This window comes from Pholis gunnellus, assembly GCF_910591455.1.
Source record: "Pholis gunnellus genome assembly, chromosome: 3".
Taxonomy (NCBI): domain Eukaryota; kingdom Metazoa; phylum Chordata; class Actinopteri; order Perciformes; family Pholidae; genus Pholis; species Pholis gunnellus.
The window spans coordinates 10,471,216-10,496,774 of record NC_136529.1 but is presented as its reverse complement, the minus strand read 5'-3'; the positions used below and the strand labels follow the sequence as shown (position 1 = coordinate 10,496,774).

The following is a 25,559-nucleotide window of genomic DNA, read 5'->3' as shown; positions in this document are numbered from 1 at the left end:
ATATGGATTCAAAATGTGTCTGCATTCAGATTCTCATCTCATTTAAATTGACTCAGTTGGTTCTAGGCACTCACTCAACATTATCTCACCAACTAGCTCTTTAAATACTGCATATTAGACTTTAGAATTAAGTAAAAAAAATATGATGTGTGACAGTGTGATCTCTTTTAATATAATACAAAACAATCTCTTTTTATTTGTGCCTACTGTTTCCCTAATGCAATGTTAATTTTGAAACAATGCTTGTGACATTATAGTCATGTAAACTCCTTAATGATGCCTCTATTTCAACACACTTGTGTGTCTAATTTGGAACAAAACAAAGTTGTTACTTCTATTTTGTTAAAGTACAAGTAACAACATATATAGAGTTGGTTGTCCCAAAGTAGACATACAAAAATACTTACATTTTCATCTCCTCTGTTTATGTGTTATCTTTCTGTCCGTCTACACGAACAAATACATCTTTTAAGTTTCCTGTGTTAAAGCAAATCTATGTGAACAAAATGTATGTCTTTCATACTCTGTCCTTTATGTACATCCGCATGACTCCACTATCATATCAGGGACGTCTGTTTTGATAATGCTGTGCTGGGAGTTGAAGTACACCATGGACAGTGGCCGGCGCTCTGTGGGAACACAACATGAAGATGCAGCCGTGTTAATGCCGTTGACTTTCAGCTGACTGAAGACAGTGGCATGCAATGAGGATGCTATGCCTGGGGAGCCAGCCAGATGCTGGGGGCACTGACCCATGCAATAGTTCATATGGTAGCCTTCAGGTGCAATGATCCAGTCATGCCACTGGATATCCTTGAACTTGATGTAGAATTCTCTCTTGCAGCACACGCTTACATCTTCACCGCAACGCAACGAGCGTTTCCTGAGCGTGTGTTTGGAGTGGTCATCACGGAGACGCACTTGGGCCACCAGGAAGGGCTGGTTGGCGGTGTCAGCAGAGCCATGAAGGGAGCAAAGGTTCTTCCCATCCTCATCGCAGCTGACTTCCAGACGCAGTCGGTGCTGGCCCCCATCGAGGAAGGCCTGCAGGGTGCGGGTGATGGGGAAAGTGTGCCAGTTACTATCCTGGACCTCCAGCATCTTTTCCATCACCAGGGTACGGTTAGAGCTGGACATCCCACCTTCTACCGAGAGAAAAACCCGGGCAGAGAGGCGGGAGTCTCGATGACGGTCCTCAGAGGAGTGGACGTAGATCCACAAAGAAGACTGGAGCACCTGGATACTCTGGCCACGTTCCTGCAGAAACTGGAAGGTAAGACTGGCATCCCCACTCTCTGTCTCATCTATGGATCAATGACATTTTGACACAAACACAGACTGTTAATATGTTGGACATTTTGAGAGTCCCCTGTGTTACAGAAACACAAGGGGGGTCATTTGAAACTACTTATAAAATCAAGCTGCAGATGCATGTAAAAAAGAAAAGACAAGTCAATACTTCCCCCATTTCACGCATTTTACCATGTCACTACATTGTGGATGTCCCTACCACCCACAAAAAGCCCTGCAGAATTTGTATATTTATGAGTAAATCTAAAAGTTGATGACAGAAGCTGTAAACCTAAGCGTTTACATTTTATCGAACGGTACAACAACCTTAAGTTGTTAACACACACGGAATCCCTGACCAATTTCGTTTCCATTTTACGCACAGACATGCGTAAAGCGCACAACATGCACTCGTGGTGTTTTACGGCAATACAGCTAAAACAGATTAACAGTGTAAAATGAGAATACCAAACTTACTTAAATCTGCAAAGCTCACTATTTCATAGCCTTGGTCTTTGGTGGGTATACTTTTTTCTAGTTCAAGAGTACCATCGTTTCTGACGCGCCCCGAGTGCAGTTTGAGCAGCGCAGTGAGGAGCGCTGCCCGGGGAATCGTCTGAGTGATGTTTGGTCTCTCTTTCAGGTGCAGCTTTTCCAAAAGTTGCTGCTTGACGATTTCTATCATCAGCCTTTCCTCTGCGCTTTTCTCCATCGCCTCCAAGCCACAGGACGCGCAGCCCGGAGAGCCACTGACCCAGAGACCCTTCAACAGCACGGGTGCCAAAAACAGGAATAAGGAAGTCTGCGTCATCCTCGACTCCGAAGTAAAACAATGCATTTCTGTGCTAAACGTGCGTAAAAAGACAAATAAAAATCTTCAAATCGTTTTTTCTGAGTTGTTCTTTGGAAGTCACAAGTTTCTCAAATGTTGTCAGAGGTCCTTGTTGAAAGCTGGACACCGTGAAAACAGGAGTTGAGCGAAAGGAATGGTGTTTCACCCTCCCGATGGTGTAGATATCTGGGGTAATCCACCAAAACTGATGACACGTTAGAGGGACGCACCAATGAGAGCATTGGGGCACCGAGGAAATTACTGGCAAAGCATCATCAGTGTGTAGTCTACTGCTCTCACACACAACACGGTACACGCACTCACACAACACGTACACAACGCGCACCACGTAGGCTGTCAGCAGTGGCACACGCAATCAGTAAAACTACTGTCGATGACACACATTTACAGGACTTCACTAGCTGCTTTGCATTAACAAATACGTGTTTAAAAGTGACAGCGTTTAAAACATTTTATGATACACTGGATAGGCTATAACGATGTCGTCACCACAACAGGTGGTTTCTGTGCCTCGTTGCCCTCTGAGCGGCACACGCAACCTTCCACCACCGCCGATCAAAGTTGAAATTCAATGCCCTTTAACCCAATTTCAGAGTAAGCGAGCCACACAGGCACCAAACAATTGTAGTTCAAAACGTGCAACGTTTTCAAGGCTACGAGGCGGGGCACTGCAGTGGGGTATTAAAAACACGTCCCGTCATGTTCACTTCAAGGAGGCATAATAATGTAATATTTACTCCTCGTGTGTGTGCGTGTGTAAGTGTGTGTGTATGTGAGTGTGAGAGAGAGCAAGAGAGAAAGAGAGAGAGAGAAAAGGCTAATTACTGTCTCTGTCATACAATTGCCCGTACAAGTTGTGTCTGTTTGGATTCTTACGAGAGTATATTTTGTGCATAATATAACATCCGAAATAGAACCGTTTACGAAAGTTGCACAGCTTTGATCCTCACTTTTGAGCTTCACTGTGTATTTTCTGAAATTGCATAGTTGCCCTTGATATATGACATAGGTTAAGGTGAACAACAGGTTAACATGAATTAAGGTGTCGAGAAAAGCTACTGTAATGACTTATTTCAAGTGAAACATGCTGATGTAACATTGCGAATAAGTTATAGTGTCATTGCACAAACTTTGGTAAAACAGAACACCTTTTGATTGTGTGGCACCAGCTGTACTTATAGTGCATATATATTGTGCCTGAGGCTGGACTATGAGGTTGAGCGACAAGGTCTTACTGTAGAAGAAGTACTAGCCTGCCGACATGTGGGCAACTTTTAGAACTACAACAAACTTTACTTTTTTATAGGTTCCTTTGAAAATGTGTAAAGTACAAGTGTAGGCTCACATACTAAAGAGAAATTAATGGGACATTTCACTCAACAACCCTCCAATCATAAACGTTGAAAGTACGACTAAAACTCATAATCATTCAATGTTAGACTGATAATGTTAATATAAAGTGTGTATTTTTTGTATTCATTAGACCTTTTATTCATTAGACATGGTATGTGGGAGATATTTTGTAGACAAATGTGCTTTCATAAAATGCGCCAGTGGTTTAAAGTTCATAATAATACATCCTCATTGCTTCTAAATGAAACAGGCACAAATGGCACCTTAATGATACACGTGTAACACAAAAGTGAAACATTTTGACAGTTTCTATATTTTGAGTCCAGTAACGTTAAATAATAGGTAAACAATTTCACTGTATCCTGAACGTCTCCCTGCGAATGTTCAGTACGCCGCTGACGTAAACTGTCGGTGAGGGGAAAAAAGTGACGCTGACACACACATACAAGCCGGAGCCGAGAAGGGGGAATAGCGTTTTGTTTCTTTTTTCTTTAATTTGTGTCCTTTTATTCTTTGGCGTTTTGTTGTTATTTGGCTGTGTTCCTGTAACAGACTCGACTGCCTTGCTTCTCAATGCTTGCTGTCTATCGTTAACGTTCATGCCGCTCTCCCCTCACGCGGCGCTATTTTGACAGTTGGGGTCGCAGTGAACAGACTCGAGCTAGCAGCTCCATTATATTAGCATTGGTAAGTCATTGGGAAAGCTAGCTAAGCGTATCAGCTAGCACCTCATATTTTGAGACCTGACAGTACAAGTACAGGTTTACAACAAGGTTCGCATTACCGTAAACACGTGCTACTCTGTCGGTTAACTGGTTGTAATATAAACACTACGTTTTGTTAACGTAGGGTTGCTAGCGTACACTGAAAAAGAAAAGGCTAGCTATCGGGCTAGCATTAGCTAGGTGGCTAGGTGTTGTAGGTGGCTAATTATACTCGCCGGAGGAAGCAAGCTAATGCAGTGAGCTAGCTATTGTTAGCGTGTGGGCAAGCTAATATTTTCAGTCATCTGCTCAGCCACGGCTCTGACCATACTGCCATCTGTTCTCCACAGACACAACCTAAAGGATTCTCCACACGGACTCTCAACATACGGCCAGCAAAACGGTGAGCTGAACCTTTAAGATCACTCGAGATCACTTGTAACGTTCATCGATGATCCATGTTTTTTTTAGTTGGACATATAACGTGACGTTAAGCACCATCTTTAAAGTCCGTGTTCTGACACGAGATGACCATGTTAACATTGTATCCTTTCAATCGTAGGGACACGCTACTGAAACTCTAGGATTGAAGTGACTAGCTTATTATCTGGTTGAATTAGAATGAAGTGAGCAGGAATTGATTTAATCACCCTTGTTGTCACCTTAGCTGCTGACAACGAGGTGTTATTTTTGCCATTACACCGTGGCGTCTATATGTTTGTCTCCAAAGATTGTCAGACACGACAGCAAACAAGGTGCAGATGTCATGACAAATCAATTTGAAACAACACATCTATAGTTTGTATTAATGATGGAGTCTATATGAGGCTGAATTGTGAGCTGATGAAGAAATCCTTCTAAAAACCAGGCTACACTTCTGGTCTTGATTGCACTATGGCATTGAAGTTTACATTGTGTGTAATGTGTTTCTAAACTTTCTTTAAGGTAATATGTATGTGCAAGGCCATGCATCAGGGAGACATATTCCTAGATTTAATGAGATTAAACAGAAACAAGCGATTGTCACTCATTTTGTTTTCCAGTCCATAATAAAAACACACAGTTGAGGACGATTCAAAGAGGAAAAAGGGGTTTGTCAAGGAAACCATGACATATGGTCATTGATCTTTATGTCTTGGCTTTAGCTCAACATTTTGATACTCAAGCTGAAAATAGATTGCAAGACTGTCGTGTCAAACTAGGTGGGATCACAGCACAGACTGTCAGATCCATGATTCAAACATCTGCTCTGGGGAAAAAAAGCATGTGTGACTGAAAACATAAATATTCATTACTATCACCATTAGCTAGTCATGTGATGCAGAAAATTGCTAAGAGGCAGGCAAGGACTGCCAATATGTTGAGACTGTTTTGAAAATGTCTCAATTTGTCTGTTCTGTTGTAGACTGATCTGAGAGAGATTAAGGACTAAGGTTAAGAAAGTACCTGAAGAATGTCAAATTGCTTGTGTAATGTTAGCATCATTGAGAAAAGGCTTATCCGTAGTCAGATCTGATGGAGGTGAGTCATTGAATCAACAATCTGCTGTTGCTAAGGCCAGCAATGAGAAAGATGGCGTATCTCTCCTCCCTGTCAACAGGTTTCCCCTACCCTGCAACTTGAAAATTTTGATGTTGCTTTACTCTATCAAATAGGGGAAAACATCAATAAATGATAGTAGCTTGATATTTTTTGTGTGTAAGAATAAGTATTGATGAAGAGATTTCAGAAGTGTGCTTATTCTTTTTTTTTTTTTTTTTTTTGTATGGTACATAGCGTTAAACAATTCAGTATTCATACACCAGTAGAACATGCAAGTTTATGTTTTGGATGTAACCTACTTGTTTTTACTGTATTCACTTCCTCAATCAAATATTTATACAAGCCAAGATGGTCGATGTAAAAGCGTTTTTTTAATATTGTAATTTACGGGGTAATGTGATTGCAATAGGCAGTTAATATCCAATAAGACATGATCGCTGTTAAAATTTGTCAGCGAGATATCCATATCTTGTTCTGTCTCCTTCTGAATCTCTGTTTGCAGCAGCATAAGCAGAATGAGGCTTTTTCTAGAGAGATTTGAAGAGCTATTTATAGATCTCTGCCAGAGCACCAAGCGTGGTGCTGTTGCTGCTGCTCCTATATCTCTCTTCTCTTAACCACTCCTGCTTCTGTTTCTCTGTATCTCTCCATCTTTATTTGTTCCCTCTTCTTTTCCCATTGTATTTGTTTTCTGAGCTGCCTTTCTTTTGATTTCTTTTGATGTCTTCCTCAGTCATTGTTTCTCAATCCTCAGTTTCTGTTTCTTTCCTGCATTGCTTGCTCTGATGTAAATTATTGATCAGGGCAGAAGGGAGGCGACTGGTTGCATGGCCGTAAGCCTGGCTTCAGACCGGGTATATAGCTGCCTGACTGGCTTCAATGTAATTGCTGCAAAGCGGGAGGGTTTTTGCATGATAGTTCAAAGGAAAAGAAAACACGAAAATTCATCACATCTTGAAATTCCCCACCGGATTGTAGGGTTCCAGCAGGGGTTGAGAAATTGTCAGTTTTGTTGATAAATCTGCTTGGGGGAAAAGAAGTAACACATTTAGAATGCGTATCTATTGACTCAATGCAAGAGTAGCGTTATTTGTTTGGGCTAAAATAAACCTCATTCAACTCATGCTTAATCATTAGTCAGTAATAACCTGGTTATGTCCAAACGCAATTGTATTAAGTGAGTCCTGTTTTGGCTTGTTTTTACATTAAATAATAACTATTTTCCTAGTGTTTACTTCTAACTTTACCTCAGTTATATACTAGAGACTGCAACAGTTATATACTAGACTGCAACACCTTGTGATTGTGTTCACGAACGGTTTATCTGTGGTGTCTTTGGCCACTGATCCCTGCTCGTGTCCTCCCCTCTCCTTCCTGCTTTCTAAGCCCTTCGCTGTCTTCTCTTACTATCCTCTGAAAGAGGCTACCTGACGGCGCAAATGCAAGAAGCTGCTGGACTTGTTTTGTGGCATTAGGTGCCATTACTGCATACCATCCTCTTTATCCCAGTCATTTACTCAACCTGAGACGAACCGTTTCCAATGCCAGGCTAGCTAGTTCATACTATTTAATGTGCCAGATACATAATATGTCAAATGCAGTACGCCCAAAAAAATACCAGGATGTACCACTGCATCCAGTCGCATTTGTCAGTATGCAAGCCGGCATGTTTTTCTGGCTATTCTGACCCACACTTCTTTGTGCAGCGAGATAAGCAAGAGGGTCAAAGTTCAAGGTGCAGTGTTATGAGGATTACCCAGTTCAATGCATACTGCATGCAAACAGTACGTACTTTGTAAGGGCAGCTGCAGTATGTACAAAAAAAAAAAAGATGTATGTATGCGATTTGGAACGTAGCTTCACTTTCTACATTGTGGCACTGGTGCGCCTAACATTTTCATTTAAGCGCATACACATTGGTTTTCATTAATTATGTAAATGATTGTTAACAGGAATAAAGGTGCAGATAAATGTTTTTTAAATCAGGCCATCTTGCCTGAGGATGTTGGATCAGAAGGGCGTTAGAAGTTCACCCCACTTTACGCCCTTGTCCCACATTGCGAACGAGAGTAGATGGAAAAATAAGTATAAAACTCCCCACCGAGCTTTAATACTCTCATTACTACCGTGTGAAAAATGACCACGGACAGGTTTAAGTGTATGTTTACATATTACGTTGGTATATTGCCAGAGTGTGATTGAGTGACCGAGAGATGCGCTCAGAACAGATCAGCTCTTTGGCGATCAAAGGAGCAGAGATGAAATTAGCAGTAAAGTTGTTTCATGGTATTAAATGTAGCATACAGTGGCTCACCCCCGTCCCCACTTCCGGTGCCTCTGATCAGGATTAGGAATCTTACCTGGGACAGGGAAGACCGGTTGTAGAGCAGTTGCCTCTGGTCTGGGCTGGGCCTTTCATTGACAAAAAAATATATAAATTGTTCTCATTTTGTATTAGTGGTATGTTTTAAGTTTTTGATGTTGTTCGAGGAGGAGAACTGGGTACGTTTTTACACAGAGACAGACCTGCTATTTAATGTCAGGCAAACTGGTGCGACCGATGAAAATATTTAGTCGCCATTTAGTCGATACATGTGCAATTTAAATGGTTGTACTTTGCTGCCCTGGCTAGGAGTGCAGAGTTGTTGGTTGGTTGCTTGTCTTAACTTGGCTAGATCAATGTGTGCTTCACGTCCATCCAGCCATTTTCTGTACAGTACTTCTTGAACCAAAAACCTTCTTGCTGTGAGATGACCATTCTAACCACTGAGCCACAATGCTGCGTCAATGCTAAATGTATACAATTTAAAGTGATCATACTCTACATTCAAAAACAGAATAAATATAGACCATTGATATCAGCCTGGACAGATTTGTTAACATGAACAACTTTATCCTAAAGCTGAAGGAGAACTTTGCCTTGCTTATCATGTACAGTGGCAGACTAACATTGTGGGCAAACTCACAGCACCTTAAGGTGCTTTCACATAGATGTAGGCCTGTTTCCTGCCTCAAATTGTAGTGCTTTAGAGCAGCGTAGTATTGTACTTCCCTTGAAAATAAAGATGGGGAAAATTGACATGCTCAACTATCCAGTATCAGTATTAGGTCCCTGCACCTGAAAACAAGATTTTAGTGGAACTTCAATGCAAGAGCTTAAAGTATTTACACTATGTGTACGTCTTCACTTTTTTAAACAGGCTTATGCTTCTACCAGGGAGTCGTACCAGAGATGTGTCCGCCGTCCTCGACCAAAGAAATTCTTAGTCGACTAACACTCATACGATTTTGTTTACAAATGAATTAGTTGATTTAATTGACAGACCTGCAAAACTGTTTCTCCACAAAGAGAAAAGCACCCCTACAAGTATTGTGTTTACCAGACATCTTGCTCTTAAGTTTCCTGGAAATACATCATTCAGCATGAAAAAGCACAAAAAAACCTGACTAATTGACTAAAGAAATCTTAATCAACTAAGACCAAAAACGACCAATTAGTTGACTAATCGACTAAGAGGGGCCAGCCCTAGAGATGGGCTGTCAAATATAACGGATTTAAAACATGGAATTTAATAAGGTTATGTCAGGGGACATGGTACAGAGAAGGACATCCTGGCTGTCGATTGGGAAACCAATACGTCCCATGATTTTACTTTTGAGTTTTGATGTTTGCCTTAACTGCAATTAGCACTTTTGGAGTGTACCTTTCAATCTAACCTCCAGCTCAAGTTGGCTCTTTAATATTTTACTGCTATATCCTATTATATTTAAAACTGATGCTCCAACAAAAGATTGTAAAGAAATGGTCTATATTCTAATAAAGGCGTATTCAGTTCACAGAGGAGCTTGCAGTTGCGAACGTAATTACTAAGGCTACAGGAAGCTGTAGCTGCTTCACTCGAGGTGAAACACACGGTTCGGATCTTATCAAGGTTTTGAGTCATTGATTGGATCGGCAGAAAAGAAGCAGGCAAATATAACTTATCCTGTCATCTCTAGTGGTATTTGCATAAACATACATAATTCAAATGGTTAGGAAAAAAATGTTCTATTATTGTTTGTGAAAACATGTCCTTCAAACAACTCTATTCATTCAAGTTTCTCGCCAAAAGCTACATTTTACTAGATTACATTTGTACACATCAAAATTTATCATTTACCTCTGCCCAATAGAATGTAACTCAATGCAACCTCCGTGCCTTAACTGTTAGCTTCAATGCTAACAACGTTACTAGCTCTCCTCCTGCCGATTTCGACATGAATTTGTTGTTCAAAATGTAGCATCAGCAAATACAAACCATTATCGCCAATCACATATTTGTACTCAATATCTTCGGATAGTGATTGTCAATTGAACTTTATTTCACACTATGACGGTTAAACTGTGTGATTAACCCACGGGGCTGGGGGATCTGAATGGAACATGTGTATCTATCTATCAGCTACCTTACCTAGAGTTCCCTTTTGATGTTTTCTTTGATGCTGAACTTTTGACTGCTCTCCTCCACTGCGTCTTCAGCTGCAGTTTGCAGTGAGGGGGCTGCATGGAGAAGATGCAAATATATTGTCCTGTGGGATTACGGTTCCTTCCGAGCTAATAAGGTGGTTTCATTATGCCCCCCCCCTCCATCTCTCCTTCAAAACCCCGCGGTTTTTACTATTTTATTTTTGGACATTGCAGCAGTGCTCTGTTTCACCAGCAGCTGTCAGTACGTTGAGCTCATTCAGCTTGTCTTCATATATTCCCATGAAATGGAGATTGATGAATGGCGACTAGTTTGCCTGGACTGTATATTTTGCCTGCCTGTGGATGTAGGTTTGTTTCCTTTTTTGCAGGAAAAAAAAAAGTACCAAACCTTAAATTGGAGTTGTGAAAGACTAAATGTATTTTCTGTAACCTCTCGTATAAGCATCTTACCGTTGTATCTAGTGACATACTGGCTGATCCCAGCAGCCCTTTAAACAGCTGGACTTATTGCAATATCTGGTTTGGCTGTCATTGCAATTATATTGTTACACGGAGGGAGGGAGGGAGAGGGAGAGGGAGAGGGAGAGGGAGAGGGGGAGAGAGAGAGAGAGAGGGAGAGAGAGAGGGAGGGAGAGAGAGGGAGAGAGAGGGAGAGAGAGGGAGAGAGAGGGAGAGAGAGAGAGGGAGAGAGAGGGAGAGAGAGGGAGAGAGAGGGAGAGAGAGGGAGAGAGAGAGAGAGAGAGAGAGAAAAATCCACACGAAAGGGAGGGTTGGAGGAGAAGGGAGCGGTGCAAACTGTGCGCATGATAGCATAACAGCAGTAGGGAAGGAGGGAGCCAGCCAGTCAGCAAGGCTTTCTGTTTGCTTGTTGTGTGTGTGTGTGTGCGCGCGCTTCATTCAGAAAAAGAGAGGAGGCAGTCAAAGAGTTCTCTCCATTTTCATGAAACTCATTTACAAAACAGCTTATGGTACAGACAGGGAGGAAGAGAGCCAGCGTGAAGACAAAGAAAGTAGAATGAGCTGAAGAGAGTGACCGAGGTAAACACCCCTGAAAACCAGATATTTACATGCTGCAGGAAATGGAATTCTTTCATCTGTGCTACTTAGCAAGATAAAACTAATGTCAGCGTTGTGTTGGTCCAGAGCTGCTCCTGCTGCTGCTGCGATTATGTGCTTTTATCTGTGAGACACCTGATCCGACTTGGCTGGAGATCCACAGAGCTGAACTCTAAATACAGTAAGCCTGTGCTCTGTGTGTGTGTGTAGCTTGCTCATGTGCGTTTAGTTTTGGTTTAATGTGCAGCTATTGGCAATTTTAAATTTGCCTCTTTTTTTGGCGCTTTTCATTGTTGGTCATAGTAAAGTTCCTGCAGCAATTTTATTTAGCGACACCTTAGTGACAATGCAAACATGATATAATTGGATTTGCTGGAAGATAGATTAATGTACTGTGCATACCGTTTCGAGTGCAACTTTATGAGTGTGTTTAAGTGCAGAACATTTTAACAGTGTGTTTAAGCTGGGAGGAGAATCTTGGTTTTCTGCACATTTTATATTTTTATTGGCTGAAAGATGGTGGTCAGTTTATTGGCGGTCAGTTTATTTGTATGTTTGTACGGACATACAAAACATGCAAATGCTGAGGTAATGAGGAATTCCCTTCTCCTGTGTCCCTGTGTGGGAGGATGGTGGAGGTGGCCTGGTGGGGGTGGAGAGTCACTGAGAAGTAGGCGTCACTCTGCAATTCTGTCATACTGAGGAGGGAGGGAGGGATGGGTGCAGTTAAAAAGGAAAACCTATGGGCTTACATAAGGCTGAATGTGGGAAGTTATGAGACTTATCCTCCATGATCCTCTCGGCTTGAAGGTGCAGTAAAGGGTTATGATCACGGCTTTTTATGACTGCATCAGAAATAAATCTCCTTTTCATCTCTGAAGACCGTATATATTTACACAGTCAGTGCTTTTCCCCCTTTTATTTGTGGAACACAATGTGCAGGAATAGAGAGAGAATAGAGAGGAGGTGAGAGGAAAGGCAGCACAAGCGTGAGAGAAAGCACAACAGCAGAGCCCTCTTGAATAAAAAATCTGCTGCTATTAATAGTATGCTGTCCTCATGGCCTCAGCACTGTTTCAGGTTTGGAAGACCTGGCTTTTCCCTCTCTTTTCCTGTTCTGCCCAACAGCCTAACACACAATCTTTCTCATGGCTTCTTCCTTTTTACTCTTCTTTTTTTTTTTTGTTCACTCGGCCCAGATCTGTCTTGTGCTCGATATGGGCTGTTTATATAATGACCAACCGTTTGTGTACATGTTTTTCAGCATTATAATAAATCAAGATGCATCAGTGTCCTAAGCGCTGCAACCTAATTGAACTAGCTTGACGTTTGCTCATAAAATGACAATGATCCCATGATTCTACTCCCTTGTCAATTAGAAATGTAAAAGATGGTCTGCAACCACCACAGCAACCCGCAGATTCGATAGAAGCTACCCGTGTGGTGTGAGGTAGCCAGAGCTAATGCCGTGTTCTTCCTCATGTCTGCTGGTTTACATGTTAGCCCCTTTCTTTAGCAAGACAATACATGGCTAGCTGAAGTGGCTAAAGCGGGCTGTTTAGCCCACGACTGACATACTGTTGTCCATGTTGACTTGCATTTAGAAACTGTGTGTGTGCGTCCTTGTCTGTGCGCGTGACCATTACCTGTGTTGTTTTGTTTATTGTTGGATGTGACTTAGGAGTTCTGTTCCCCAGGTAGCTGACGCTCCTGTAGCCTCACTGCTGCATACTAATTGCCAATGCGTGGGAAAAAGACTTGAGTATGAAAGAGAGGAAGCACGAGAGCGAGAGGGAGGGAGGAAAAAAATCAATAGCAATCCCTGGAGTAACTGCTGCTGTAATTGCCTTTAAGTCAGTAGGTTCACACTGGAGCTTTAAAAAAAAACAAAAGTTTTCACAATTTTGTTTTGATTAACAAACCAAAGAAGAAATGGGGAAAGAATGAAAAACCTCCAAACTTTCTTTCAGAGAGTGCCCATCCCCTTGTCCCTTCTCATAACTTATTCCAACAGTCACTGAAAACACATGAAAAATGAGTAAAATGTCCTGAAAACGTATAAACCTTATTACCTTTTTACCTGAGAATGAACTACACATTATCCATCAGAGCTTCCTTAAACAGATAACAATGCCATCTGAAAGGGCTAGCCTAAGTTATGTACAGGATCATATTAATGTTCAAATGGTAGTTTATGCACGAGATTATCTTGAATAGGCGGCTCCTGGTTACATTGTGGAAACGCTGTGAACACATCCCCAAGTAATGTTACATGGTAGCACATGCAAGTTGCCGCTTGAGTCAAACACTGGCTAAATACCGGCTAACTGTACTCTTGTACTTTGCTGCATTGTTAAGGTAAGAGAAACCATAACATGAAATTAAATGACTAACATTTGTAGCACTGGCTCACAGTGGGTGTGATTTGAAGTCGTAAAGACTCCACTTTGGCGAATATTAATAGTAAAGGGACTAAAGTGTGATGTGATAAACTAATGAAAGTCTTAATTTTTAATACTTTTAGTTTACTTTCCTCAAATTTGGAAGTCTATTGCAATGCAAACGGCTATAGTGGACACAAAGCAAGATGTTGCATATAGACGGCAAGCTAATGGCCCATGGCTAATTTCAAGAGAGATCGACTCAGGGAGCAACTGAGCGAAAGAAACGTCAGTAAAAGGCCTTACCTTACCAAGAACAAGTTTAGGAGTGGCTGCTTGTGACGTCATCAGAATGTTGTCGCCATAGATCGAGAGGTTGACGGACGGCGAGAGCAAGAAAAACGGGAAGAAGGTGGAGACGGATAAATTGCTGTCCTCAGGCAGGCGGAGGTACTGGGAGTGGTTGACTGTTACAGGTAAACAGATGGCGTAGCGCAGCGAGGCACTGACCTCAGGTCAGCTACATGATCTAGTGACTCGCTGCAGTGGGCAGTTTCTCTCATTAACACTATTTCCTAATCTGTGCTGAGTATCGTACACAATCACTCTCTCACATATGAAATGGGTGAGAAGGGAGAGCAAAGCATCGAATGAATTTAACAATGGCAACAGATTTCAAATAGTCCAGACTATTTTAACATGCTTAGTGTACTTTACAGGAAGCATTTTCATCAGCCTGAGCTGAATACTCATAGTAAAGGAAATAGTCCTTTTGTTATCAGAGGATCTATGGACACAATCAAACGTCTCTCGCATAAGAGTGTGTTGTGAGCTCTTATTGTTCCAAACAGAAAGGAGGTTCGGTGACTAGATAAGTGTCTGCACAGCTGTATTCAAATATAGTCGAGCTCACACGTCTGTCAAACGGTCTGCACAGTATGCATGTCATTTTGTGTCCACAGCTCCTACTGCAGGCTTGTCATCATCCCCCTTATTTTTCTATTTTAGCACAGCGGCGTCATGGTCGGGACATTGCAGTCGCCCAATGTCTGGTGTGATGGTAATGCAAAAAGCACAGGGGCCATGTTTTATCTGTCTGTGCTGGCGTACTGTGGTGGTTGCCACTGTTCCTGCTTTTAACGTCCTCTATGATGCATGTGATGGTGTGCGTGTTTGATTTTGCAGACCCTGACTTTCGGGTCTTTGCGTTATGGGGTGTAAAGGGACTATATTTAGCTGGTTACATACCTGCAAACAAGTCGATATTTCGACAAAATTTGAATCTGTCCATCTAAACCTGAGGTAAACGTTTGTTTTTGTAGCAAACATTGATTGACAAAGCTTTCCCTGCGATGAGCAGCGTATGAGAGCCACTGTCCTACTTAATAATGCATCATATGTTTATGAACTGATTAATATTTTGTATTAAGAATCTCTATCAACAGATTACCCTCACTAAAAACTAATACTGTCAAAGAAATGCAGTCAAGTTAAAACTCTGAGATGTAGTGGAGTATAAGTATACTAATTAAGTTTTAGTTTGTGTTTTTATTTTATTTGTCTTTTAATTATTTAGGATCATTTAATATTTTTTTCTTATTCCAAATCCAGTGTCTGAATATTCGTAGAATTAAAAGTCTGTTACTCTTTTAAAGGCACTTACTGCCATTTCCCATTTTAAAGGGTGTACTTGCATTATTATACTATGATTATATCAGTGCCATAAAAGTATCTTCAAATGACAATATTGTTTACAGCAATTATTTCTGAGACAAAATTAGTAATTGCGGCAGGCCGTGTTCTTTTTCTTGCGCCAAAAGGCTTGGTTTCACTAAAATGTTCTCCCCCGCTTGGTATTGTATCTCGTCACCTTCTCCACTACTCTAGAGATTTCAGGTCTAAGGAACAAAGGTTAGAGAGGAAACACTGAGAAGCAGTAATAGGAGGATGCTGGATGGCAGACTGAGCTGAGTGTTGGTTGGCTGAATGGAGCTCTAAATGGCTGGCATGTTGCCTTCCGGCTGGACACTCTCGAGTGTGCAGGCGACATTGTAAGAGACCACACTCTCTGCTGGTCCAACATAGACAGCCGGACTGTTCCGCTGGCTGCATGCCTGACTTCCGGGTTTGGCTGGCTGGCAGCACTCAATTCTCCATCACTGTTTTGGCATGGCAGCCCAGCCAGCCAGCTGTCATTCAGTGTGACTGTGGCAAATGGAGGTGTTTGTGCAGATCGTAGAGGACGCCGGTCACCATCGGGACACATCCAGCTGTTGCGTTATTTAACATTTTCTCAGGTTATAGCGAAGAGAAACTTTTTCACGATGTCAACAGAAGTTGTACTCAGTCTCTGGGGGGGGGGGGGGGGGTCAGACCGAAAATAGGACAGTGCTAGAAAATAGCCTGCAATGAGCCGCGTTTTTTTGGGTCCGAAGGCTAATTGAAAGCCCAAACACTACACAGCGGTTTATGACGCTACAATCTATCTGGAATATATTGATATAGATAATTGTTGATGCAATTTTTGTCTGTTATGATCATCAGTAAATGATTTAAATTTCAAGCAAATTGGTTATTTAACATTGTATCAAGACATGTACAATTTATACTGTTTAAACAAAGTAATTTCATTATGTAGTTTTCATAGAGCAATCTTTCATTCTAATGGAAGGTGCACTCAATTTAAATTGGGCACTAACTTTGCATTAGCTTTGAAAAAAAATCAGTTATTGTAAATCTAGATTAGATGGTAAAAAATAAGAGTGATTGCTATTTGTGATGGCATTTATTTCAACATCAACATAGTTACTGTACTTTAAAACAATGAGAACATGTCAGAGAAGATGGTGTAATTATCAAGGGTTATGCTGTTGCCCTGGTTCTGTACATTTTGTTAAAATGTGAGTTATGATGGTTGAGATTAAGAAGTGAAAAGTTGAATAGTGTATGAGGGAAACCCTTGGTTGTGCGTCATATCGTCTGAGTCCACTGATCCAGCTCTAAACATGCAGCTGCATCAGTCCGCTCCCAGAGTGCCGTTGTTGTGTCATTAATAGGTCATCAGTCACATTTGACTATGCCACTGCATGTGCGTCAATCATGGGAATTGATTGAGCCTGTATTGATCTACAGTATTGAAGACTGGGCGATTCACAACAGTGTCCAAGTGTGGCTAATCATTTTGTTAACACAGCTTTGAAATGTAGATTTCTGCTACAACGGCATGCTTATGAGTTTCCACATTTTTATGAATTGATATAATTTGATCAGGACAGGGATGATAATGGGCTTGAAGTTTTCCAAAGTTTTCCTTATGTTCTCTGTTCCTCTTTTGTTGTTTCCAAAATGTTGTGTTTTTTAAGACGCAGTGCAAGTCAGTACGACCTCCTTAACGGTAGCGGTTAGCTCCGTCATGAAGGAGAGACCCCGCTGTTGGCAGAAGAGCCGGTCACTGATTATTCGGACCGGCATGTGTGGGAATGATATATGAATATAATAAGTGTCTGACAAGGTTTTTAAGGGTGTTCCTCCACTGTTTATTTTTATATATAAATATCCCATGAGCATCTGCACTCAGATAGGCAGCAAAGTGACATTTTGTTGAGCATTATTTGTGGGATGTGATGTGTTCGATCACAGTGAGCATGAAGTTTGCTGTAACAACTTGTATGCTGTGTTTAAAAGATCAGACGTACTGATTTCAAACTTGCCAGAAGCTTCAGTTGCTTCTCTTATCTTACTCCACACTCCTTTAGCTCCTTCCTCAGGATAATGGCGCGTTTTCTGTTCGGGTTGAAACAGTTGTTGCTGTCTTTACATTTTTATTAGTGTTGTATTGTGCAACAGAAAGACAGGACTCGCCATATTTGCAATGGAGCGTAAAGGAGATGGATTTCTCTGGGTGTGATGGAAGAGCAAATATGAGACGGGGAGTGGAGCGATCACAAAATGCTTTTGAGGAGGAGCAGAAACTGCTGCTGCTCCACTCCGCTCTCAAACTGGATAGATAGAACAGAATAGATACTGGGTGAGAGAGAGACAGCCACAAAGAGCCAGTAACGGTTGGGGGCAAACGGTAAGAGATAGAAATGGACATAGAGACCAGACTAAGAGGTCTGAGGACGTTGTACAGAACCCGGGGCCAAGTCATTGGCCCCTTACAATGGTGTGACCTGGAGGAAGCTGCCTAACGGGGGAGATCAAATGTTCATCATAAGCTAGAGGCGGCACGAGTTGGCTATAGACCACCAGCAATAGAGAGAGAAAGGGATAGCTTGAGAGGGACGGCGCTGATATGGTTGTTTGATGGCCCATCTTCAAGGCTCTGCCAGACGATGGCTTTCCCCATTGATGTATTCACCAAGGACACTTCATATAGAAAAGTATGTTAAGAGTCCTACAGCAGGTAGTATGAAGCTTTCGTAAACTCTATTTGAGTCTTTCTACAGCTTTTAAGCATTGGTGGTACAGAACCTGTTTTATTTGGAATGATTGAAATACTGTATTAATCTGTCTTGGTTATGATGCTGCTTATTTTTAAGAATTGTTAAGGTTTGTCATCATGGCAACCAACAACACTTTAACAAAATGCCAAAAAAGTTCAAACTAATGTGGATAAAATTAATATTGTAAATGTATTATATTAATATGCTTACAAGTAGTCACAGTCACATGTACAGCAGTATTTGTGTGTCAAGCTACGGCCAACCAAATAAGTTTGGGGTGTACTTGAGTGTGTATCACTGCTTCTGGGAGACTTCATCTCCCAGCATGCACTGCTTTCTTAGCATCTTCAGCTATTAAGCTACAGTCCAGTATTATTATGCTACAAGTAACTTTTTAGGGTTGACCTCAAACGTTAAGACTGGTGTCCTGTGGTTTACCGCCGCGTATCAGCTAGCTTCTCAGCTAGCTTCTCAGCTAGCCTTTAAAGCTATATATATATATATATATATATATATATATATATATATATATATATATATATATATATATATATATATATAGAGAGAGAGAACTTTCTATCTGCTGCGGCCTACTTCCTTCTTCTGGAGGTGTGTTCTTGTGTCTGTGAGCTCAGTCTGTTTAGTTCAAGGTTCACTTCCAGCAGACCTGATAGTTAGTCACTGCTCTCTTCAGGACGGAGAGGAGGAACAGAACTGTCTGCAGTCAGTGTGAGGGGGGAGTCATCTGCAATCTGCACACTTTAAATAACTGTGTGCACGAACGACTCGCATTCTGATCACTGTGTGAGCCCCATTAAGTCTGTGTGCCAGTGTGTACATCTGCAAGCCGTGTGTGTTTGTTGTGTCTGTTCATGCTATAAGTGTCCCATGAGGATGCTGTGTGTGTTTTCTATGTGTGCTGTTTTATTCGTGTTTACCCAGTGATAAATACACCAGGCCTTGTAATTGGGGAAAGGAGGAGGAGGAGGAGGGAGGGAGGGGGGGTCGTGAGAGAGAAAGGGAGAGAAAAATATGGGGGTGTTGAGGGATATGGCTGCTTTTCTCTTGGTGACAGAGCCTGTTGCCATGGAGCTGGTCCTCCCATTGGTGGAAGTCTGGTCCAATCACTTAACAGCACAGATTGTTTCATCATTGAGAAGTTTTTCCTCTCTTCCTGTCTCACTAGCCACCCCTTGCTCCTCCATCTTTTTTTCTCTCTCTCTTCCAGTCTCTTCTACTTCCCTCCTCCTCCTCACAGTAAGAGAAGCTGATGAATTACATAAGGTTTATAATGAGTGCGGAAGCTGCCACCCAATTTCATTTTGACACGGTTATTTGTTTTACATCAGCAGCTCAAGTTGAGCACAATCGTTCACAATTCTAGAACAAGATAGCCCCACAAATCGCATATTTTATTATCTATGTATTAATAGCAGACCTTTTTATTAGCAGCTGATGGTTCAGTATCGGCGTTTCATGTTTTAAGTTAGAATGTTGCTGTCTGTCCTTAATAGTGTAAATGTGTTTGCTCAGTTTGTTTTCAGTCAGGTCATTCAGCACAAAGCTACAAAACAGTTTCAGCTCTGAAGCTTCATTTCTATTGTTCTCAAGAAATATACTTGTCGCAGAGCACAATTTAATTCAAAAATGTTCTCATCTCAGCAGTTCAAGTTCAGTCACATGAGTAAGTCACACACACACACACACACACACACATACACACACACACACACTTTACTCGGGTGGGCTGCCCACCTATTAATTGTCCATGTACATTTTCAATTGTTCGCCCATGTTTTTTAAAATTGTAATAGTTTTAGGGTCAAATCTTAATGAAGATTGATCCCTTAAATTTCTTTCCTGGTCTTTACTAGTTTATCAAACAGATTTATTTGTGCATACTTGGACGTATCCTTTTGGTTTACAGTTAATAATGCACTGTTATGTCCTGGCCCAACGTCCTGTTGTAAAAAGAAATGCACCAATAAAGTAATTGCGAACATTTCTAGATGTTAGTTCAAACTCTCATCCGATCTCTGATCTCCGATCATAGAATAAAGAACGGGGGCCATTTTGAAATTCAAGTTTTATAGTTACAGAAAAAAGAAAATGTCATGGTTTATTGTTCTTACATTACATTTTTCTTGGTTCATACTTTTCTACATTTATCAATGTGATTATTTAATAGTTGTGGAACTCCATATTTGTCTTTGTTTTCTTCGTCATCGAAGCGTGCAGGATGAGGATTCCTCTCTCTCCACTGCCATTTGTTCATTGTGCAGAAGGGAGATTGTCGTTGTCTTTCTTTCCCTCACCCACCATCTCCTTGTGTTTTTATCCTTCTGTATGTGCCCACACATGCAGCAGAGAACTATACATAGGTTATAACTAGTGAGAGCAACAGAGAGAGAGAGAGAGAGAGGGAGACTTTGAGAGAGCTACAGAAAGGTAGGTAGGTAGGTAACAAGGGAGGGAGGGGAGGGAAGGAGGGAGAGAGTGAGTCATAGCTCGTCCCACAGGACTGAGTGGGTTGGCTGAGTGGAGGAGGATGGCGTCAGCAGTAGGCCTGACAATTTAAGAAGACACATTAAAAGAGGAGGAAAGAGAGAGAACACTTAAAAGTGGGTGGATGGAGAGAGATATTGATGGGAGGGGTTGACATGGAGGGGGCGGAAGGCAGGAAGGGGTATCCTCATAGCACTGTGAGAGAGGGGTTGACGGGGAGGACGGAGAGAGACGTAGATGGAAAAAGATAAACCTTTCATCCCCCCCCCCCCCCTCACATTTGTGTTTTGTATAATGTTCCTCTGCCTTCAGAATGTTGTTTTTTTGTTGCTGTTGTCAGCTAAGTTTCCCTGGTCTGTTTTTCTGATCCATACCGTCACCCTTATCACATGTTATGTAGCTCATTACAGGTATTACATGTACAGTATTTTGGACTGAATGTGTGTATTAGCCAATATTACGTGTGTCCGTATTTGTATTGTGTGAAGCTTTAGTTAGAGTTTGCCTGCACCGTTCCTCTACGGTCCACAGAGCTCTGCCTACTCCCCTCATTCCCTCCCTGTGTGAGATTGTGCAACTGACGCAAAGGGGAATCCTCTCTGACACCGACAAACACTGGTACACACACACTTCCAGCGCTGCTGATATATAATATGTGCAGGCACTGAGCTTGCACAAACTCTGCCATTACAACACACACACACACACACACACACACACACACACACACACACACACACATTAGCCTGCACTCTGTGAAGACATAACCTTGCTGCCTTTTGTGAAATAACTTCTGTGACGTCAAACGGGCGAGGCTGAATACAGAGGAGCTGAATTGGGTCGAACTGCCTTGTGTAGGTGTCTCCCACTGCTGTCTGTGGGTTTGTACGTGCTCGCTCGCTCGCTCCTGTTTGCAGCGTTCTGCGCTTCCATTCACCTTCATCTTTCATTCAGCCTCTGCAGAGAAAATGGAGAGGCACGTCTGCTACGTTGTGTTCCTCCATTCTGAAATTCCAAATAATGCAGTGAATGAAAGAAATAACTGCTACTAATAGCAGCTCACAATCATTACCCACACACAATTATAGGACCAGACGGCATCCTCATAGAAAAGGTGGTGACTGTAGATTCATCTGTCCATCTATACTGTCTCTGCACTGTAACTGTTTGTTGTTGTTCTGTAGGGGGATTGTCTTCCCTTACATTGTGCCAGTGAGAATATATGATGATTAATCAATTATATGATTCATCTAGAAAATATGAATAGAAGCCCATTCATTATAAGTCCAGATTTTAACTGTGGATGTTGTCTCAATATAACTAAACAAAAACCAAGGGTATTGCTTGTATATGTTCTTTTTTATAAATCACAGCTCTTGCTTTTGGCTCCATGTGCATGATGTCTGCCAGTGAGCCAGATATTAGTTATCTGATAAGTTAATCAGTTAACAGATGTTGTATAGACCGGCTTCCATGCAGGAGAATTCCTCTCATTTCTCTGTCTTGCCCCGTTGCTAACTATTGCTGAGACCCTGACCCAGCTTGACCTGGAGCAGCTAAATTTGACAGTGAGCTCATACTTGCACGGAATATTTGGTCTGGCTAGTCTACGGTCTGAAATGGTGATATACGTTTGTTAACACAGTAAACACGCACATGCACTCTCAATGACCCACATATAAGCGCTCCCTGTTGTCTTTCACTCACTGTGTCCCTCCATTGGTGTGGTAACCTGACACGGGGGGGGGGCAGGGCAGCGTACCACCGGTGGGTCTCAGCTGGTGGGCTTATGTAAGAGGCCGCAATGTTTGGTAATGCGTGTGAATTGGGTCAGAGTGACCTGCACTGCATTATGACAGCTGATGAGGATCATGGTGACTTTTGGTGTAGGTAAGGGATGTCTGGAAAAAGTTTTTTTTAGGCCTCAATCCCAGTCCAAGTCATTTAATATTTAGTACCTGTCCATGCAGAGTCCCGATCCGATATCCATATTTTGTAAGATAATAGAGTTGCACACTTCAAGTACATCAAAGCTATTAAAATCAATCCATTGAATATGCTTGACTCTGTCACTCTTTATACTACTACTACTATTACTGCTACTACTTCATCTTTCTGCCAGTAAGGGCTTTCTGGCAGAAAACCTTTTATAATAGCTGCTGTGTGACTACTCTCACCCGGGGTTCATTCAAAGGCAACTTTGCAGATTATCAACAGTCTCTGTGACACTTCAGCGCGGGCAAAGTTTTCCTTTTATTTGCCGTGTTAGAGACACTGTATACGCCTCTGGTAAAGCATATCCTTCTTGTCTATTTTACTCTTAAAGCGACCATAATTGACTAAATGAACATTATGCTGTGTTGAAGAGGACTTGAAACTAGCGATTAAGACCATAAAGTCATGTTTGCAATGTTAACTGAGGTAATAAATCAAGTGAGAAGTAGAGTCATTTTCTCATAGACCTCCATACAATCTGACCTTTTGCAACCAGAGGAGTTTGACCCGCTGATGGGCGGTCGAGAGAATGCAAGTTTAAGGCACTTCCACATTGGCTTCATTCTTCAGATTGCCACCTGGTGTGGAGCAAACAGTGCTCTGTGTCAGGCTGACCGACACACTGACTAAACTGGGACACAACAGGCAGTGCTGCAGTGTGCAGCCTGTGTTATGACGCATTGTAGTTACATTCTTAGGCCCAGATAACATCTGGTTTCACCACGACATAAGAATAAATGTTCTTTATTAGTACTAGTTACCGTAGTATAACAGTGGTAAGGCAGGGAACGTTACGACAACACTATGGTAACATGGACACACTGCTCTGTTGAGATAATTAACACAATCGCTATTTTCCATCAACAATAGTACAACATTACTTGAGGCAAATTGGGTTTCCTCATCTGCTCTCCTCAGAGTTTTTGTTGATGCAAACATGACCTGTTCCTGTCACTGCTTCTGTCATTTTAATGTGATGTGTTGGTCACTGATCATTTTTATAGGCTTTAATAGTTGAGCAGCACTAATTTGACTTCTACTACTTGATGTTACATTACCCGGAGAACTGAGAGCCCACATTGTTGTTTGGACCACAGTTAAAGATTTCCAGCAGCAATAGCATATGGTCTCTCACTTCTTCTTTCTTTCCATCCTGCCCGGTTCTCTCAGTATCCTTCCGTCTGTGCACACTACAATCCACATATTTATTTTTAATATCAATCTTCTCCCTGCTCTTCTCACTGCTACTCGCCCAACACAAATGGTAGCAGTTGAGAATGACGTTACCATCTCCTTGGCAACAGTGTGTGTGTGTGTGTGTGTGTGTGTGTGTGTGTGTGTGTGTGTGTGTGTGTGTGTGTGTGTGTGTGTGTGTGTGTGTGTGTGTGTGTGTGTGTGTGTGTGTGTGTGTGTGTGTGTGTGTGTGTGTGTGTGTGTGTGTGTGGATGGAAGCAGGGGGGTTGGGTGGGGTGGAGGGTGTTGAGGAGAGAGCTGAGGAAACATAAGAGAGGCATGGGTGGAGGAGGAGAGAAGAGAGATCAGGTAAAGCTGGTTTATTCAGCACCCCGTTTCTGGCTCTGATTCACAATTTGTCCTGCAGCCCCTCCCTGATATTGCTCTGCTATGCTATTGGTCCACTCAGCCTCGAGATTGACACTTGAGATGGATGAATATCTAATCCAAAACCATTATTTATTTATTTATTTATTTTAGTGCAAGAATACACTGTATGTGTGTGTGTGAGCGAGCACAAGGAGGCTATTATTTGGAAGTGTCTGGCATGTTTATCTGTATACAGTAGACAGTGTGGCTGTATTCTGTGCTACTGTGTGGCAGGCTTATATAAGCAGAGTGGGGTTGGGGCATGTGGGTGTCCTGGTCAGTGATGTGTTGTAATGCTGCTGCTGCTGCTGCTGCTGCTGCTGCTGCTGATGACGCCTTTGCTGTTGCCTTGCCCGGGTCTCCCCACACTGGGAATCCCTGCCTAGTTTGTTCACTCATCTCATCCATCCTGCAGCACAGGCAGGGACATGCATGAACGGCACTCATCCATGCTGCATGCATGGAATCTGGCAATCACGCTTCTGATGCCTCAATTTGTGCTCGCTCGCGCTTCATCTCACTGTGCGTGCATATGGGATTTCATGCATACACGTCATCTTTCTTTCATGCAGGATTGCTGCTGCTGTAGACCCTGTGATACCAGAAGATATAAGCTTGTAGGACAGTTGGGTAGTTATTCATCTCTGTCTGTGTTTGTGCATGATTATCATCAAAGATACTGCTTTATAGCCAGAATTCACCCCTAAGCTGTTTGCGGTTCTGTGTCATGTTTTTCCATGTTGGGAAATGTTCTAAATTAGAGGAAGTAAGTGAGGGCAAGAAAGAACGCTAGTCATGAGGATTACTGCAGTAATAATAATCTTTTTTGTTCATGAAGATTAAGGAGGCTAAATGTGTTCTGTGATTGGTGGATGTTTAGTTAAGTTGTTGAGTTTGCTGCTAGAAGATGTCTTGAGGGTTTAACTGGGATAAGTTGAGGTGTTTTTATGTTGTATGTTAAACTGAAGCTGGTGAGACAAATGACGGCTACCATCCTATTTCTGTCATGCATTGCGTTCTTGATTGTGTGGCAGTGCAAATAGCACCAGCTAGTAGCAGAGAACAGTAGAATGGGCTTTGTCGTGGTGTGTGTCAACTCATTGTTGGAGAGCAGCGAGAGTGAGAAAGTGCAGCTAGTACCGGTGTATCGATTGATGAGCATTGTAACCGTTCCAAATATACAGAATATTTAGTTCAGTGATTCTTTGTGTAAAGGCATTTTCATAATTTCCACTGCAATTGGTCTTTTAGTTGTTTTTTTTTAACTTGTTCCTTCTTAGAAAACAAACATTTCCATTCACAAAGAGTGTTGCCCACGCTGTAGAGATCTGCAGCACTGTGTGCCAGTAGGCTGTGAGCTCTCAG

General features: G+C 41.9%; 2 protein-coding genes across 11 annotated transcripts in view; one reads left to right on the top strand and one right to left on the bottom strand.

Moving 5' to 3' along the window:
* Positions 1–531: 531 nt before the first annotated feature.
* On the bottom strand, positions 532–2,211 carry LOC306715641 (inhibin beta B chain; the record flags this gene model as incomplete). Its single annotated transcript, XM_079186079.1, has 2 exons — positions 1,768–2,211; positions 532–1,304 (listed from the first exon to the last, which is right to left on the bottom strand). The coding sequence occupies exons 1-2, from the start codon at positions 2,126–2,128 to the stop codon at positions 532–534; spliced, it is 1,134 nt and encodes a 377-aa protein (XP_079042205.1). The 5' UTR covers positions 2,129–2,211.
* Positions 2,212–3,922: 1,711 nt separating this feature from the next.
* r3hdm2 (R3H domain containing 2) overlaps positions 3,923–25,559 on the top strand; it is a 48,755-nt gene continuing 27,118 nt past the window's right edge. For 9 of the 10 annotated variants that reach the window (XM_079156582.1, XM_079156585.1, XM_079156580.1 and 6 more), the window contains exons 1-2: positions 3,923–4,183; positions 4,551–4,603. The gene's annotated coding sequence lies outside the window, so the exon portion shown is untranslated. The other variant, XM_079156579.1, reaches the window with a different exon arrangement.